Source organism: Accipiter gentilis, chromosome 5 (genome assembly GCF_929443795.1).
Source record: "Accipiter gentilis chromosome 5, bAccGen1.1, whole genome shotgun sequence".
Classification (NCBI taxonomy): Eukaryota; Metazoa; Chordata; class Aves; order Accipitriformes; family Accipitridae; genus Astur; species Astur gentilis.
Window position 1 is genome coordinate 46,462,948 of NC_064884.1, and position 17,077 is coordinate 46,480,024.

Sequence of the window (17,077 nt, forward strand, 5' to 3'; positions counted from 1 at the left end):
ACGGACACCCCCCGCCCCTCCCGGGGGAGGGCCCGGTCCGGCCCCCAGCGCCTGCGCGGCCGAAGGCGGGAGAAGGGAGGGGGGGGCTGGGGGGTGCCCGGTGCTATGAAAGGGGCCGCGGCCGTGCCCGCCCCAGAGCCGCTTCCCCGCCGCGCCGCTCCGCACCGGCGGCCGCCCCGGAGCCGCTGCCCTCACCATGGTAAGTGGGGAGGGGGTGTTAGGGCAGCCGCCCCCACACCCCCACCGGGGCGCGGGTTTCGTTTCCCGGGGCGGGGAGGGAGCGCCGGCGGCGTGGCCGACCCGTGGGCGCTGAGCCCCGGAGGGTGCCCGGCGCCGGGGGGCGGTGGTGGTCGCAGGGCGCAGCCGGGACCGGTCCCCGGGGTCCCCCCGGGTGCGCAGCGGCTCCGTCCCGGGGGGGCGGGGGGTTGTCCCGGGCCGCCCTGGGGGCAGCAGCCCCCTTCGCCGTTGCCTGGAGCGATCGTTCCCCCGAGCCGCGGTCCCGCGGGGAGCCCGGGGCGCGGAGACAAGCGGGAGCTTTGTGGGGGACGGCGGGGGGGGAACGGGCCGGGGGCGCGGGCTGAATGGGGGATTGTCCGCCCGGGGAGCCCAGCGCCCGCCGAGGCGGGTCTCTGAGGGGCCATTGTCCGGCCGGGCCGGCCCCTGAAGGCGACCATTATCCTCCAAGCTGGCCGCTAAACAATGGGGCCGGAGGGTGTTTTCTATTATTGTTCTTTTGTTTGCGCGCTTGAAAAGCGGCCTCAGTTACCGCCGTCACCGGCAGCTGCCTTCGGCCAAACAGCTGGACCGGCCCAGCCGCAGCCCGCGGCCGCCGGAGCAGCGAGGCCGGGCTTGTCCGCGGCCGCTGCCCGTTCCCGCTCGGGCCAAGCGTTCCCCGTGGATAACGGGACACCCACCCTGCCCGGAGGAGCGGCTCGCACCGTCCGCCTCCTCCCGTGCGATGATGACCTGGGAGCCTCGAAGCCATGGGGAAGGCAACGCGGGGGGCCCCGGAGAACCGCGTGGTCCTCGCTCTTCTCAGAAGCCCGCTCGTTCCCACACCGGTCTCGGGAGCCGTCCCGGCCTGCTGCGTGGCAGTCGACCCCAGGGCGGGCAGCGCTCCCTGTCCAACACCTCCACTGAAGCAGTGGGGTCCTGGTCCCGGGGCGCTTTGGAACCGAAACCCACCTCCACGTTCTGGAATAAGGGACAGAAAAGTTAGTCAATTGAACAGTTGTTTTTTAAACAATGTCTTCACCCTGCAAACAGGAAAGCTGTATTTTTTCTGCCACGGGCAGAGCATTTGTGTTGTTTGTAAAACCCCTCCATTTTTGCATCAAAGGCAAAACTTACTCCTTCAGCATCGCTCCGTGGCTGCTGGCACAGCGTTCGGCTGGAGGGCCGGGCTGGGTGAGGAGGCAGCTGGGGAGGGAAGGCGAAAAGTTCACATACTGACCCGAAAACCAGCAGCTGCCCCGTTGATGCAATTGAAAACTCGCACAGTTGGAGAAATCCCTCCTTTCCTTCCAGTCCCGTGTTTTCCCAGGCCCTGCTGGGAATTAATCTGGGATTCCAGTTACTGGAGCTGCTGGCAGGAAGGGAGGGAGAGTCAGCGCCAGCTCCCCAGCGGCGCTTTTCCTGGCTTGCTTGCTGTTGCCAAATACGAGCATTTCTTCTGGTGCTCAGAGGGCCGGTTTCGCTTTCGTGTTCAGCTCAGCAGCTGCTGGGAAGGGATTTGTCTTTACCGGAAGCAATTTCAATTGCTCTTCATCACAAGAGGAGCCCGAATTCCCTCCTCCGAGGCATTTGGGGTGCTGATGTTCAGAATAGCATAAAGAAATGGCAGTTCTTCACATGAGAGATGGCATCCTCACAGACTTCACTCAGAAACAGCCTTTCCTACGGGGACAGAGGGTCCCTAAACAGACTTAAATCCCCATGCAGCCTTTTTTTATTCAGATGAAGCGATGAGATTTCAGCAGCTGTCACAACCTGTTGGGACTTTTGTTTCCTGTTTTCAGGTGGAGTTCCCCACAGCACACTGCGCCCCCGTTATCTAGTAGCCACAGGTGTTTATTTTTCAGAAATAAATTTGACACTTGAAGTGCTCTTCCCCAGGCTGTGGCTTTGTGGCAGCTCGTGGTGCCTCTGAAACTGCAGCTGCTGCCACGTGACAGTAAAACTTCCCCTTCCTGGCCAGGCAGGACTGAAGCTGCCGAGGCCGGAGCGGGGAGCGGAGCTGCACCTTCAGCTCCTCAGGTCAGATGGCCGGTGCTGGTGGGTGGTGGGACAGGGCATGGGTCCCTGCTGCGGGAGCAGCCAGGGTAGCTCTGAGAGGTGGTTTAAGGCAAGCAGGGCAGCTGAGGGTGGGGGACGTGGGGGTAGAGATGTTCCCTGCGTCGCCCTTCCCCCAGCAAAGGTTCTCAACGGCGCATGCTTGCGCAGCGGGAGCGCGCGGTCTCTTGGGGTTGCTAGCCTGCCAAATCCTCTCTTCTTGCATTTCAGAACAGAGGCTTCTCAAAGAAGAGTCACACATTCCTGCCTAAAATATTTAGAAAAATGTCTACTCAATCAGCAAAAGAAAGACCCGAAAGCTTGCAGTTCCCCTTCCTTGACGATGAAGATACCATCTCTACAGTCAAAGAATCTAAAACCTTTTTTATTTTAAGAGGGCTGCCTGGCAGTGGGAAGTCCACTCTTGCCCAGGCTATTCAAGATAGATATAAAGATGCCTGCAAGGTCATCTCTGTTGATAACTATAAAATTACACCTTTAATTAGAAGCGCCATTCCTGAAGAGTATTCAAAGGTGGATGAGGATCTAGTTGACTATTGCAAACGAGATATCAGCGTTATCGTTTTGGATGACACTCACCATGAGAGGGAACGACTGGACCAACTCTTTGATATTGCTGACAAATACCGGTACAAAGTCATCTTTGCCGAGCCCAAAACCCAGTGGCGAATGGATTGCTTGCAGCTGAAGGAAAAGAATCAATGGAAACTGTCAGTGGAAGAGCTGAAGAAGATGAAGCCGAGCCTGGAGAAGGAATTCCTACCCATGTATTTTGGGTGGTTTTTGAGCAAAAGAAGTTCAGAGATCCTGAGGAAGGCTGGCCAGGCCTTCTTAGATGAGCTTGGGAGTCTCAAAGCCTTCAAAAAGGAGAGTAAATACTGTATGTATAGAAGTATCTTACCAAGTTCTTACTCTGTTGATGAAATGTTAACATTTAGCAGATGGAACAAGTTTGGTCAGCTTCTAAAGTAAATTTCTAGTTAAAGTCAGCAACAAGAAAAACTGTTTAAAGCTACTAATCCATTTCCCATAGTTGACAAAGCTGCTGTTGTAAGTAAAAAGAAATTAAACAGTTTTTCCAAATAAGTCTATTTAGCTCTGGCACTGTAGGGAGCTGGGTTCTGATGGCAGGCAGCGTTACGCATGGCTGGGCATCCCCTGCTTGCTGCGATGAGTCAAAGAGAAAAGGGAAAGACTGAACAACCTTGTCCCTTGAGGGATTTGTACATCAAGGTTAAGACAAGCCATCATGATGCGCAGAAGTTTCTGTTTTCTAGTTGCATCCACTGTTAGCCTAGGTGGAAGGGGGAGTTTTATTTACCCATCTAGGCCTTTTCAGCAGTAAGAAAGTTGAAACATGAAGAACAGGTTAGTGAAGCAAGCTGAGACAGGACTTAGGCTCACCATTTTTTGATAGTAATATTGCTTACCTGTATTTGCAGTTGCTTATGCTATTGAAGATCCCAAAATAAAAATAGATCTCACCAGCTACTTTGTGAAGAGGCCGCCTGGGGTCTTACACTGCACCACAAAATACACTGAGTTTGGAAAAGCAGCTGGAGCCGAGGAATACGCACAGCAAGAAGTAAGTACCAGGGCTCTAACTCCTCCCCAGGACTCCAGTCTCCCTCTCCTTTCCCAGCAGGGGATCCATGAGCCTTTTGGGTGGGCTGGGGATGCAGTGCGAGCTGAGAGGGTAATTGCAGGGACAGCAAGTATGTCCCTGTGGCTTATGCAATAGAAAGGTCATAACTGTGGGAGAAATGGTGACTGTTGCATGTTAGTTTCCAAATAAAATACTCCTGCCCTGCCCACCCCCAGCCCTGACTTCCAGCATCATCTCCAAAGCTCGCTTTGAATGATGATGAATTAAGGTATTTACACTTCTAGCTAAATTATTTCAAAACAGATAAGCCCAAGTTCAATGTTTGAATTTGTGAAGGAAAAAGATGTAACCAGCCCCAAATTCACTGAGCAAGAACTTCAGCCCATGATCTAGTTGCACACAGTATCTCAAATATGTCAAAGTAAGAGCTAATGTGATCCGCCAAGACCCTGAGGTTGTGGACAATAAAACCAACCACTCTGCTGTACATCCCACCTGTCTGCAGTAGGTAAAACTGTGTTCTGGACTTGTCTCCCTCTTCTCCCAGGCTGTGAAGGCTTCCTACGGCAAAGGCTTCACCTTGTCCATCTCTGCTCTGTTCATCACAACAAAAACTGTTGGCGCGCGCGTAGACCTGAGTGAACAGCAACTGCTGCTGTGGCCTGGAGATGCTGATAAGATCCTGCCCACCGACAACCTCCCAAAAGGCAGCCGGGCTCACATCACCCTTGGCTGTGCCAACGGCGTCGAAGCAGTCCAGACTGGGCTTGATCTGCTGGAGTTTGTGAAACTGGAAAAGGCAGGGAACAAAGGGGATGAAGTAGGGGAAATTGGAGGAGGGAAACTGCTGTATTTTGATAATGGTATGTGGATGCTCATCCTTTCTAAAAAGATCGATGTGAAGGCAATATTCTCAGGTTACTATGGAAAAGGAAAACTTGTGCCAACACAGAGCACCAACAAACGGGGCTCTGCTTTTAGTTCCTGCACCATCATCTAGGAGTATGGGCAGGGTAGCTTGTTTGTTTGTTTGTTTTTAAAAGGCAAGTAACTCCTGTAACCTTTAAAAGTGTAAAGAGAAATAATTCTACCTTTACTAAAGTAAGCCCTTCTGCCAGCCCCAATGTGAAGCCCTTCTGGGGAGAGAGTTTATTGGCCTCAGAGCAAGGAAGAAAACAAGCAACTCTTGACTGACAAAGGAAAACTGTCACATAACTGATGTCCATAACTGAGGTGCTACCGAATGTATTTTAATGGAAGGGTTCTGGAGAGAATTAGCTGTGGTGTTCTGCTTGTTTTCTTCCTCAGAGGAAGATCAACTATGGTCTTTTATAACTTCCCTATGAACCACAATCGTTAGATCTGTACATGCCAGTACTATAAGCAGTGGCAGACCAAAGCCTGTACATAACTGGGCTGAAGCCAAGTGAACGGTGTAATGTCTCTCCCCCTCTCCCACACCCGAGGGACTGACATCAGTCACTCTAGTAGCTGAACTACTGGGTAAAAACCAGCAAGACCCAGTTGTGGATCACTTCTGTCAAGTGTGGCAGTTACTAATAGTTTAGTTCCCAAGAAAAGAACTTGCGGAGGGCAGCAGGGCATTTAACAGCCTTGATCAGAGGTCAGTCCTGCAGCCAGCCGTGCTCTACCCCAGTTCATGGTTGCTGTTTGCTTGTGAATGCTTCCTTCATTGCAGGGAAGAGACATGCTGGTGAACAGACAGAAGGAAAGCCCATTGCCAGATGATGTCTTGAAAGACAGCTATCGTGGACTTAAAGGGAAACAAGTGAAATACCAGGAGAGGCATTCAGTTCCTGTAGCATGGCTCCAGCCATTTCACTTCACACGTCAGACTGGGCTGGACCAAGCACTGTCCAGTGTCCGTGTCCTGTAGGGAGCAATCCTGCCTTGGCAGGGGGTGGAAGAGATGAACTAATGTCTCTTCCATCTTATTTTATAGAAATTAAAATCATGTCTGAAGTATAGAACTGTACTTCATGCAAGATTTTACTACTTTTCTCTAATGCACTTGAATGTTAAAAGTTAGGATGGCAGTAACATTGTAATTTAGGAAGTAAGTGGAGGTATCATAACTGCGTAACTCAAGTCTGCTCAAACCTAAACCATTGGCTGGAAAAAAGTTAATGATCAAGCACTTCTGTTAAGTCTGTTTTATTGAAACTTATGGTTTTCCTCTTAGCTGGACCATCTGTCAGCTGGTCAGTGGATCTGTGGTCACTACTTTAACACAAAGCTCAACTAATGGATTCAGGTCAGGACAACAGTTTAAACTCATGCTACGACTCAGTGTGTGGTGAACTGCATAGTGAAATTAATCCCTTATTAATATATGTAAATACTTACTGTGTTTGACAAGCATGTGCTGGGCTTATATCAGTAAAGGAGCTGTTGCATGGGCACAGCTTACCTGCAGCTGGGTGCGCACTGAAACCATTGCTTAGGAAACCCAACAGTGCCTGTGCAAGAAGCATTTCTCCTCTGAACATTTAAAACAAAAGCAAGGAGTGCTTCGGGGCTAATCTGGTAAACACTCAGCAAGTTTACCAATAAGGCCAAATAGTTCATGCTGTTTCAAAAAGATGGATTATGATAAATTCTCATTATAACATAAAAAAAAAGTTTTATATATACACACACCCATAGCACCCATAATCCTCCCTTACCTTCAACAGGAAAACCTTTGCTAGCTTCTGCACTGGCAGAGGGGCAAGTGCCCGATATTCAGTTCAGACCTTTCCCAACAGAAATCTCCGGCCAGTTTGTTCCATCAAAACTTTAGAAACGTATTTACCAGCGCCTGCCAAGGACAACTCCTGTGGGAGCACAGGAGCACGCTGACCCCTTCTCCCTCCAATGCCCTGGCAACAACCCAATGCTCCAGATCACATCCAGCACTGAAATGCACAGCTGGAATATCTTGTTTATTTGCCTGTTAAAGAACAACAGTGAGACTGTCGTCATTTAAGTTTTTATTAGTTTGTACATCATATACAGTTTATAATAAAGTAAACCAATTGCATATGGTTTTGTTTCAGTCTGTGATATTCTTCATATAAACACATCATTATGAATTATGCCTAATGAAGTAAACAACAAATATTCACATTTTTACCATTCACATCCTAGAAAGGTAAGGGTCCAAAGAGGGACAGTGTTCATACCGATGTGAAGCCTGTCTTAGAGAGGATGATGTGTTTGGCAAAGCGCTGGGGATAGTGATTGCTCCATGCAATACTCCTTTCCTCCCACTGGAAAGGTTAAGATATTTACACTGAGGTAAACATTCAGAATTTCGATTCAGATAAATACTGCAGCACAGGGTCTAGCGTCCTCTCTAAGTTGGCTTCACATCAGCGTCTGGTTTTGTCTTGACTACTCCTTAATGTCATTACAACAAAGCAGGTACGCATGCAATGAAGGTGCGCGGTTTGCTGTTTCGCACTCAACCCCTCCAACATTGCTTCACGCAATTTTCTCTTTTGAAGCACGAGCTATTAAGTGAAAGCAAGGGAGGAAGATCGGGTAATTGAGGTCAGATTGGCTATGCCAGAACTGCAGCCAAGCTGCACACCCAACCAGAGGCAGCATCCCAGCTCTCCCAACAGACTCCTGCCTTCCTGAGCCACCCGATCGTGCCGAAGCTCTAGCTCAGTAACACCACGTTGCAGAAGATGCCTCACCTTGGCATCGTCTAGGTTACAACATTTCAGAGCTCACATTTCATACTAGAGCTTTCCTTCAGAGGTCGGATCTATGCTAGAGTGAAACTTGCCTAGCACTACTCAAAGAAGAGGGGATAATCCTGTCCCTGACTCCGCAGGAGTGGGGAAAGCCAGGGTACGTCGAGGAAGGCCAAAGCATTACGCATCGTCTTTCAAAGCCAAGCCCAGGTCCTGCTGCCCTGGTAAGCAAGGACAACAGGAACATCTCCAGAATACAGTACTGCTGCGTGTGAGCAGCCTCCAGGAGAATGGAGGGTCACAGAACTGCTGTGATCCAGCCTGTTGCCTTTCAGCCTTAGTTACAGCACTCCTGCAACAGCCCGAGACAGACCTCAGCACTGCTCAGAGAAACTCGGGTAGGTGCAACACACGAGCTCTCCTTTTTCCCTAAGAAAGGGGAGGGGAGGGTACAAGGCACAAATTTAAATGGGATGAAAATCATCCACTTGAAGATAAATTAATATCTTTAGTTATTACTGAAACTGAGGAAGAGATTTTGAAAGAAGAGCAAACCACTGTGTGGTCCAAACGCTTTGGTCATTCAGTTGGTTGAAGAGCAATTCGGCCGAGCACAGCCCTCCAGCACGTGGCCGGCTCGAGACCAGCGCTCACACGTGGGCACAGGGGCTGAGCCAGTTTCCATTTTGGAAATGAAACAACAGCACAGCAGCTTTCATTCTGTATCCCCTTCAGATACAGAAAGCTGAGGGACTTGCAATATTCCATGGATAATAATACTGTTGTCCCTAAACATTTTTTTTTCTTTCTCCTTTCTCTCAATTTGCATTAATGTATTTACAAAACAGTCAGAAGCCTTTAGCACTAAGGATCCAGCTTTATAGCAACACTTCCAAGTTCACAAACGAAACCATGTACTTTCCTATGTAGCATGTGTAGCCGAAACAATGAAGAGCCTGTCAAAGTGGGCAGCCAGAAGCATCTTAATGGTCTTTACAAGCTGATTTCAAGTCCAGGTTCAGTGTATCTGAAAAGGACTCTCTCAATACTCCCCAGGAAAAGGTGGAGCTGACACAGCATCAGATTTGTATAGTAAATCCACACAAGAAGGAACACACCAGGCTTTGTGGTCTAGAGGTCAGACCATTATACATGCAAGTATCTCCCACACACTAGCATTACTGATGCATGTTTTAATTTTTAAAGCATGAAATTGCTTCCATTTTCATTTGAATGCAACTGTGTTTCACTACTTGAAACTATCCCTACAGCAGTTCAGACACCACAAGTATCATGATTAGGCAAAAAAACATCAGAGGGAAAGCGTAATAGTCAAATAAATCCTTATCTCCTTGTAAACACTATAGAGTCACAACTACAGAGCCTCACTTCACACGCTTGGTCTGCCAAGAGCCATGCTCCCCACACACACACAACCTTCCCTGTAGTTTATAGCTTTCACAGAGGAAGCTGGCAGCTTCTCTGCCAGTTATCGAGCTCTTCAATAGCAATTACTTCCATCACATCCGCTAAAAGATCCCTCCCTTACACACCAGCCCGGTCTGGCTTTTTTAGCCACGTCAGCTCTGCTATCTCTTGGTTGTTCCCTTCGGCAGGAACTCCCACAGCACCAACCATTCCCCTTTGGAAACACCGGGCAGGAGCTGGTAGGCCAAAGGGCAAACACGCACCATGCAGCAAAAGCTGCTTGGCATCTGTATTTCGGGCTGTTCACCAGGCAGAACAGGGTGCAAGGGATTCTGCACATGGAACAAACAGTCTGGGGGCATGTTTAGGTATGTTTCAGGGTGAAGTATTAAGGCTCTTGCTGTTATGCCAGAAAAGAATCCTTTCAATAATTACAAAGACTGACTTCCAGAAAAACAGCTCTTCTCATTAAAAGGAAGGGCTTCATCACTGGTTTCTTCCACCTGCCTACAGTCACACCAAAGGGAACAGTACGCTTCTAAAATAAGGCTCGATGCATGTGTATCCCAATGTGCTTGTGCTTCAAGGGTTATCACCTACAGCAAACGCCTCCTATTACCTCCATTAGCTCTTTACCATTCTAGAAAAAGCACAGGCATAATACCACTTTAAGATACTTACTCATTGTCTCTGTGGCAAATTCCTATGTCTGGTAGCTCCTCTCCAGCCGAAGGAAGCCAGGGAGGTCTGCAGAGTGGTAGCAGCTAGAAAAATGGCACTAAGTTTCCCTGTGGCTGTGTACAAAATACAACCCATGAATAATGTTCCATAACTACCAAGTGTGAAAGGCAACATTTCAGGCAACACACATCTAAGCAGATTTTTCTGAAAGAAACAGAGTTCCGTGTCTCCAAGCTGTGCGAGGACACGATGGAGGTTACAATGCCACCGCACCTCTATCTCCAGACGCTGCTGCTGCTGTCCTGAGGTAACGGGAGAGTCACTGAACGCCGCTCAAATGCCAGCGCTCTGTGCAAAAGGGAACATGTGTTCGCCTTCACTTTGAATCACATTATAACGCTCCTTAGAAAAGTCTTGGCACTCACCATATTAATATTTAACTACATAAAATCATGCATTCATGTGCAGTTCTATAAATATCTGCTGTATACATTTTTCCCTCTCAGAAGAAAAGCCACTGCGCTTCTGTCCTCCAAGGAATGGTCTCATTCAAAGTTTGGAGAGAAGGAAGCCTGTCATACTTAACTGGGGGGAAGGGGAAATAATAATAATAATAATAATAATAAAAACCACTGACAAATGCAGGACACGTCTCTGCATGGTAATAAAAGACTGAGGAAAGTCCAAACTGTACAGTAATATCAATACACACAGGACAAGACATTATGAATCCAGAATGCCACACTAAAACAAGTCCTGTAAACTCTGACTCACAAGTGCCATGAGAACTGAAGAAGTATCAATATGCATAGACCAGTATTTCAATTCCCCAGATAATTACCGTTTCAGAGTCTAAAAGATGCTAGGACCTTATTTTGCTCTCAGTGCAATCCGGGTAAGTCCATCACATTACACTGGTGCGAAGGAAGTTAGAATAAATGTTGTAGAGTCTGTTTTTGGAAATATTACTCAACATTGGCTCATTTTCAAAGCTGACTTTTGAGTGAGTTATAGAATTCTTTCTTTATTCTGCAGTACTAGAATTTAAGCCCTTAAATCTTCCCTCTATGAAAGCAGATTGTCAATAAATCTGACAAAACACAACCACAGGACTGTAGTACTTGGCGGCGGCAGCACCATGACACTATTGCAACTGTTGGAAATGAAGTTCGCTTGCATTGTGGTCTAGCAACTCTGTCCCACTGAACAGGACAAGTACAGCCCTCAAAAGGAAGGAAGACAACGATGTTAGCATTTCATGCAATGAATTCATTGCAGTTTTTCTTCCTGCAGTAAGAAGTTAAATCAGATATTATATAAAAGTTAGTGTCAGGTTGCTCTAGGAAAGAGTCTTGCATGTATTTGTATAAACACCCGTTTTCTCAGCCAAGCAAAGTTCAGCCCTCCAAACTTCACTACACTACCGCAGGTCAGTTCAAAACACTCCAGATAGAGCAAGGCTGCCGAGACTCTGCCCTTCTCGCTGGTGTTGCCGAGTGCCAACACACTTTCTCTCACACCCCACTTCTGAGCAAGACCTCGAGAAGCTCTGTCAGACAATGCCACCCGCTGTGCTCCAGAACCGTTTCACAGACAGTACTTAACTTGAACAAAGCACCTAGTCAAAAAGGTTCTTCACTCTCTAGAGAAAAGGGAAGAATTCTGGAAGCAGAGTCCTCTCCCAGCTGAGATCTTGCTGCAACACTACATTTATGGTGAAAAATAAAACAGCATTCATGTTAACTGGCAGTACCACCAAACCAAATCCATTTTCAATTTGAGATGGCGCAGCTGCACGCAGCTCCAGGCTTTAAGCTCATCCCTCCAGCACTTGCCCTGACATTGTGCAAGAGAAGCAAGTGACAGACTGTCAGTTCAGAGTTTGACTTTGCATTTTCTTGCTTCTTTGGACTAGTAAATTACTTCTAGTTGAAAACTACTTGACTAGTTTAACATATCTGTACAGTTCCTGTAAACATTACGAGAGCACACTGCTGCACGCACACAGTAACCGTTTTCAATTATTAACCTGAATTTTACTTTGCATTTCTTCAGAGCTAGAAAGAGGTCATCCACGTTATGGATCAGTAACATGAAATCAAACATCAAGCTCAACAAAATCAAGTTTTAGCACAAATATTAAATGTTCAAGTGGATTAATTAAAAAAAGTACGGTGAAGAAATTCAGCCCAGAGCAAATTCAATATTCCCTTAAACAGGACAATTCTTGGAGTGGTAACACAAAGCCCTTAATTCTAGCTGCATCACAGGGAATTCTCGCATAAGCTGGTCTTTTAAATCCAAAGAAGCATTTCTCTGATACAAAATTGTTAAGCTTACACATTATCATTGAAGTTAATGCCCAAGTGTACCATTCTGGTAGAACCATGGCAAAAAAAAAAAAAAAAAAAAAAAAAGACAGCTGGCAGGTAAAATGTGATTGTATGAAACTTGATTGAATCTTGGCAATATTTTCAGAAGATTAAGATAACTTAAAAGTTACTACAAACCCCAGACATGCTGCCACACTGCACTTTGGAGTCAACCAAAACAAAATAGGAGATTACTTCACCCTCTTACAAGTCAAGATTCCGAGAGGACTTCAGGGAAATCCTCTCTGCTGAGGAGCAGGAACAGTCTGAAAGTACGGGCCAGCATGGAGGGACCAAAAGATTCAAAGCTTTATTTTTTTTTTTTTTTTTTTAATAAAGTTAACAGTAAAACAAAATTCACAAGCCTTCCCCTCCCCGAGCTGGTTTCCTCTTCACACACAAAAGCACACAAAACAGAGGTCTCCAACCGAGAAAAATGAAACTGCTCTAAGTACAATGAGACATGATGAAGGAAGGAGTCTAAGTATGTCCGTATTCAAGGTTAAAATAAGCAGATCAGGTATGTGTGGTTTTTGTTTTTGTTTTTTTTTTTGTTTGTTTTTTTAGCCAAACTGGAAAAAGAAATTTCCAGGCCCAGAAGCTGAAAAAGAAAATGAAAAATATTAGCACTTTCAAAATTCAAAGACAATACAGTTAACTACCATCCTGCAGTGGCTTGATGCCAAGCCAGTACTTAATTCAAAGAAAAGCATTTGAACACGTAGGAGAGAGATGTTTGCTATGCATTTCCAGCAGCTACTTTCCAACAAGAGTGGACCACTGACCATATGGGTAGAGGAGGCAGATTTACAAAGAGGAAGGTAAACAGTACACGAAGCATGCAAGACTTCTCAAAATTCACTTAACAAAAGACCTTAAGGAACACACGCTTCCCTAAGGGGTATATTGATGCTAGCCGAGAGCTCACTCAACACTGTACAAAGCCATCCTGCACCAAGGCGTGTGAAGAAAGCCTGACCACCCATGAGGTTTGAAGGGACAACAAGTGAGTAACAGCTTCTTCATTGCCTCCAGTCACCTCAAAATGTTTGCAGGCAGAAGCCCTCAGGAGGATTCACATGACTTAACGTTCATCACACATGAAACCAGAGGACAGAGCTGTGCGATACATATGCACAGGACTTCTGACCAAGAATCACCTTTTGTTGCTTTAGCACCAGCAGCTGCATCCAAGTTATGATCAACTATTCCTAAGCAGCAAAGCACCACTCTAGATGGGAAAGTCTACACATACTTCTTGAAAAGGGAACCCCTGGGTTTTGTTGCTTTGGAACACAAAAGAACCAGAACCAGCTATCAGCTGGGATGCTGTGCGGATAGAACTTCCCAAGAGGTTAGATACTTTTCCATGGAAAAGTCAAATACTCTCCTCAAACAGCACATCCACTCTGGGAAACTCAGCTGTCCTGTCAAGTGATTTGCGTACTTACGTACCCAAAGCTGACAGGAGAACACTTCCACCTACCTTCAAAACTGAAGCCACCTGGCCCACCAAAGAAGGCCTTGAAGATATTATTTGCATCAAAGTCTACAGGGAAGAAAAGGTAGTTGTGAGTGGAAGTGAAACAGCCAGTTACAGTTTTCACAATTTAGAAATTGTTACTTAATTGAGGGCTCATAGAACATTTTACAAGCACACAAAAAGCTATAAACAGCTTGCTCTGTCTGAGCACTGCTACATAGCAGCAGAGTACAGAGACACTGACAGTAGCAAAAAACAGGTAAAAGCAAGAGTTGTCAGAGAGACAATTTCAGTAACAAGGGCAACCTAAGAATTTTGGATAAGTTGCATTTAGGGATGCACAATCTTTCTATTACACTATTTCAAACTTCCTACGAAAGAGTTCTGCCTAATGGCAGCTACTACCTACTGGCTTGATCAAGTATAACATCCATCATACAACCTAGACTGTTTGCAACTTGAAACATTCAGTGCAGATCTGCTATTCAAATGCTTTCAGAGACCAAACCAAGTCAATTCATAGGATTATTACAAATGGGAGGTTTGCTTTAGAGGAGAAAGCAGACTCTAAGTGGCCTAATCTTTTTAAAGGCTGCCATGGTAGAATATCTTAAGGAACACTTGCCTCCCATGTTCAATCCATCCTCTTCTAGATCCTGGCCACTGTCGTAGCGGGCCTTCTTCTTGGGATCTGACAGGATGGTAAAGGCTTCACCAACCTCCTTAAATTTCTTCTCTTCTTCCTTCTGTACTTCTGCACTTGCCCCACTATGTCGGTCTAGGGACACAAAAAAAAGCAGGAAAGAAGCTTTTTGGTTTTAGTGTAAATGGAAAATGCTACATGTTCCCAGCTACTGCCACAGATTTAGATTTGTGGGGTCAGAAGCGCTATTTGTCCAGAAATTCCCCCTCTCATATTTATTCCTGTCTCTGAGTGATGGTTGCACAGGGCACATGCATGGAGCAAGGGATCAAAGCAACAACACATGCTCTAATAACTGTCTGTGGGTACCTGGATGATGCATTAGTGCTCTTTTCCTGTAAGCCTTCTTGATCTCATCTTCAGAAGCATTTTTGTCAACCCCAAGGATTTTATAGTAGTCTTTCCGTTTGCTCTTTTTCAGTTCCACCTGTGCATTCTTTAGAAGTTGCTTGTGTTCTAGAAAGAAGTGCAATGCCAAAGGAAAGTGGCTTTAGTGTCAGGTATAGCCTCCTGCTTTAAGAGGGGCCGAAGACCAACATGTTGGGATGACCTGGGTTGAAGGATTCAAGTGCCACAAGTAACCAACCCACTTGGATTTACAGTTAGCTAATTAAAGACTCACTGTCCACTTAAGGCTGTTTCCAAATGTAGGTGAACATCTCAGTGCTATTAAACCAGAATTAGAAAATGAACCACAACAACTAAGGTTACTGTTTCATTTCAGACTACTAAAAAAGCAAGACAACAGTTAACAATGAGAACCATAACCAGATATTCTTAATCTAGTGCACTGCATTTAGATACAAGCTAAATTATCTTCTCAGCATTCAATGCTGGAAAAGAAACCAGATTTGGAGACAGGCATTTCAGAGTGCTTCTCTGGACTTTTCCGGTATTGTCCTGCTGGGGTGAAAGGCTGCAAATCAGAGCATTTTATGAGGAAAAAAGCAAACAAAGGCAACAACAACAAAATTGCCAGTTAAGGGAAACTTATGCACACAAAAAGAATGCCAATACACTCACCTTTCGTTTTTTCTGTCTGATAAACCTTTTCATAGTCTCTTACAGCATCTTCATATTGTTCTGTGTCCATGTAACTGTGGAAAGAAACACTGGTAGCCAAGGTGTACTTCACAGGAAATATCAAAAGGGGGTTCAGACACAAGCTTTGTGGGTGGATATGAATTAAGGAAGAGATATGCACTGGACTTCAGAAAGAACAATCATTAAGGGAACCCACAAAGGGTCACTGCTAGACTGAATGGAAGCCCAGACACCTGCTATTTGTGAGAAATCCTGGCACAGGAATCTATATTTTGGGCTCCAAGTGGAGACCGCAATCTCACTTGGCAGCACCAGTTCTACTTTAACGATCTCATAATGACTTTATCTAGCCGCAGGAACTAATACCAGCCAGCAAGATTTCAAGGAAGCTGGTGCAGAGCTGTACACTAGCAACGCTGGTTAGAAGTGACAATCTTGGCACCTCAGAGGGATGTATGCCTGTCTATTGGTGTTTCAGCCTTACTCACACATTAACCACTTACTATAATTTAGCAATTACTGAGATGGAGCTTGAGAAGAACACTGAACATTGCAAATTAAAATAAATGCACAACAGGAAGGCTGCAATAATGGTTTTGGTTCATCTACAAGGCAGGCAGCTTTGCCACAAACTGGGGAATAATCAGTAATGAGGAAAGTAGCACATAAATCTGTAGTCAGAACAGAGCTTTGACTACTTCCCTGGTTGGTGCCAAGTTACAAACGAGACATACAGACCCAAACTTCTTTGTACAACTTGCTCAGCCTCACCATGCTACACTGCAGTATTATCTATGGCTGAAATATGTAGTCTCAGCTGATTTCTCCTTTACTGGAAGCAGGGCATCCCATTTCAAACTCTGGTTTCTTGGAAGCGTGAACAGCTCTGCCAGGATAAGATCTCTTACCCACAACAGCCCTTCTGAAAAAGCTTAAGAGGGAGGCTCTCTGGGACAGAATGTCTTATATTAGTCTATAAACATAATAAATCAAGCTTTAGAACAAAACCTGCCTAAATGCAACAATCAATAGGCAGTCCCAGATCCATGCAGGCAGGACAGACTACATAGAGCTTCCCTTGTCTCCTCGTCAGCATAAGTTAGAAGCCCCTTTAGACAAGACCCTTTACTCAGTTAAGCTTCAGATTTGTTATCCCTGTCACTCAGTACTGTAGGGAAAAGGTTTCTACCCACAAACCTGCTCAGCATGTCCATTATAAAGATCTACTCACCATTGTGCTCTCCTCAAGTATGCTTTGATATACGTGTCATCCAGTTTTACTGCATTTGTGCAGTCATCTATTGCTTCTTCGAGTTTCCTAAGCTACAATGTCAGACAAAAGTTAAGCGAATCCCAGTCAGAGAACAAATTCTGCTAAGTAGCATTACGATTTTAGGCAACTGAAATGTGTAAAGAATCTTGGAAAAATCTCACTGTTTTGTGTGTCTGCATCTAGGAAATTTTTCCAATCACCCTAAAACACAGAGCTTTTGTTCCCTAGGGAAAAATTAGAAGCCTGGCTAGCAAAATGTTAGAACTACGTGGTGCTTCTCTTTAAGAAACACCACCTGGAAACAAGGGTCTTCCTTAGAATGATCGGACAATCAAGTTATTCTGTGTCCAAACTAATTTCCAGACAGGAAAATAAACTTAAAAATATTTAAAAGAATTTTTTTTAAAAAAAAGCATTGTTTGTTTTCAGACACAAACACCCATGCTAAATATCCATTACTGGTGCCTCCAGATCATCCCATTTCCCAGGTT

General features: G+C 45.8%; 2 protein-coding genes across 5 annotated transcripts in view; one reads left to right on the plus strand and one right to left on the minus strand.

Moving 5' to 3' along the window:
- On the plus strand, positions 1-6,941 carry CNP (2',3'-cyclic nucleotide 3' phosphodiesterase). 4 transcript variants are annotated; one of them, XM_049799446.1, is made up of 4 exons: positions 1-199; positions 2,503-3,172; positions 3,735-3,877; positions 4,446-6,941. In XM_049799446.1, exons 1-4 carry the CDS (start codon positions 197-199, stop codon positions 4,896-4,898), a joined length of 1,269 nt encoding a protein of 422 aa, XP_049655403.1. In that variant the 5' UTR covers positions 1-196; the 3' UTR covers positions 4,899-6,941. The 4 variants fall into 4 exon arrangements, with proteins under 4 accessions (XP_049655403.1, XP_049655405.1, XP_049655404.1 ...); XM_049799448.1 differs by having other exon boundaries at positions 2,508-3,172; XM_049799447.1 differs by lacking the exon at positions 1-199 and adding an exon at positions 2,166-2,256.
- DNAJC7 (DnaJ heat shock protein family (Hsp40) member C7) overlaps positions 6,879-17,077 on the minus strand; it is a 25,697-nt gene continuing 15,498 nt past the window's right edge. Inside the window, exons 9-14 of the mRNA XM_049799445.1 lie at positions 16,545-16,636; positions 15,293-15,366; positions 14,579-14,725; positions 14,192-14,344; positions 13,570-13,632; positions 6,879-12,684 (exon numbers count right to left, since the gene is read on the minus strand). Of these exons, the coding sequence (XP_049655402.1) occupies positions 12,647-12,684; positions 13,570-13,632; positions 14,192-14,344; positions 14,579-14,725; positions 15,293-15,366; positions 16,545-16,636 (567 nt within the window). The 3' untranslated portion in view covers positions 6,879-12,646. The remainder of the gene's footprint in view (positions 12,685-13,569; positions 13,633-14,191; positions 14,345-14,578; positions 14,726-15,292; positions 15,367-16,544; positions 16,637-17,077) is intronic.

Bases quoted from the DNA above. Each gene is read 5' to 3' on its own strand.
- CNP (XM_049799446.1), top strand. The intron at 3,173-3,734 runs GTATGTATAGAA...CTGTATTTGCAG, and splicing joins CAAAAAGGAGAGTAAATACT to TTGCTTATGCTATTGAAGAT. The intron at 3,878-4,445 runs GTAAGTACCAGG...CTCTTCTCCCAG, and splicing joins AGGAATACGCACAGCAAGAA to GCTGTGAAGGCTTCCTACGG.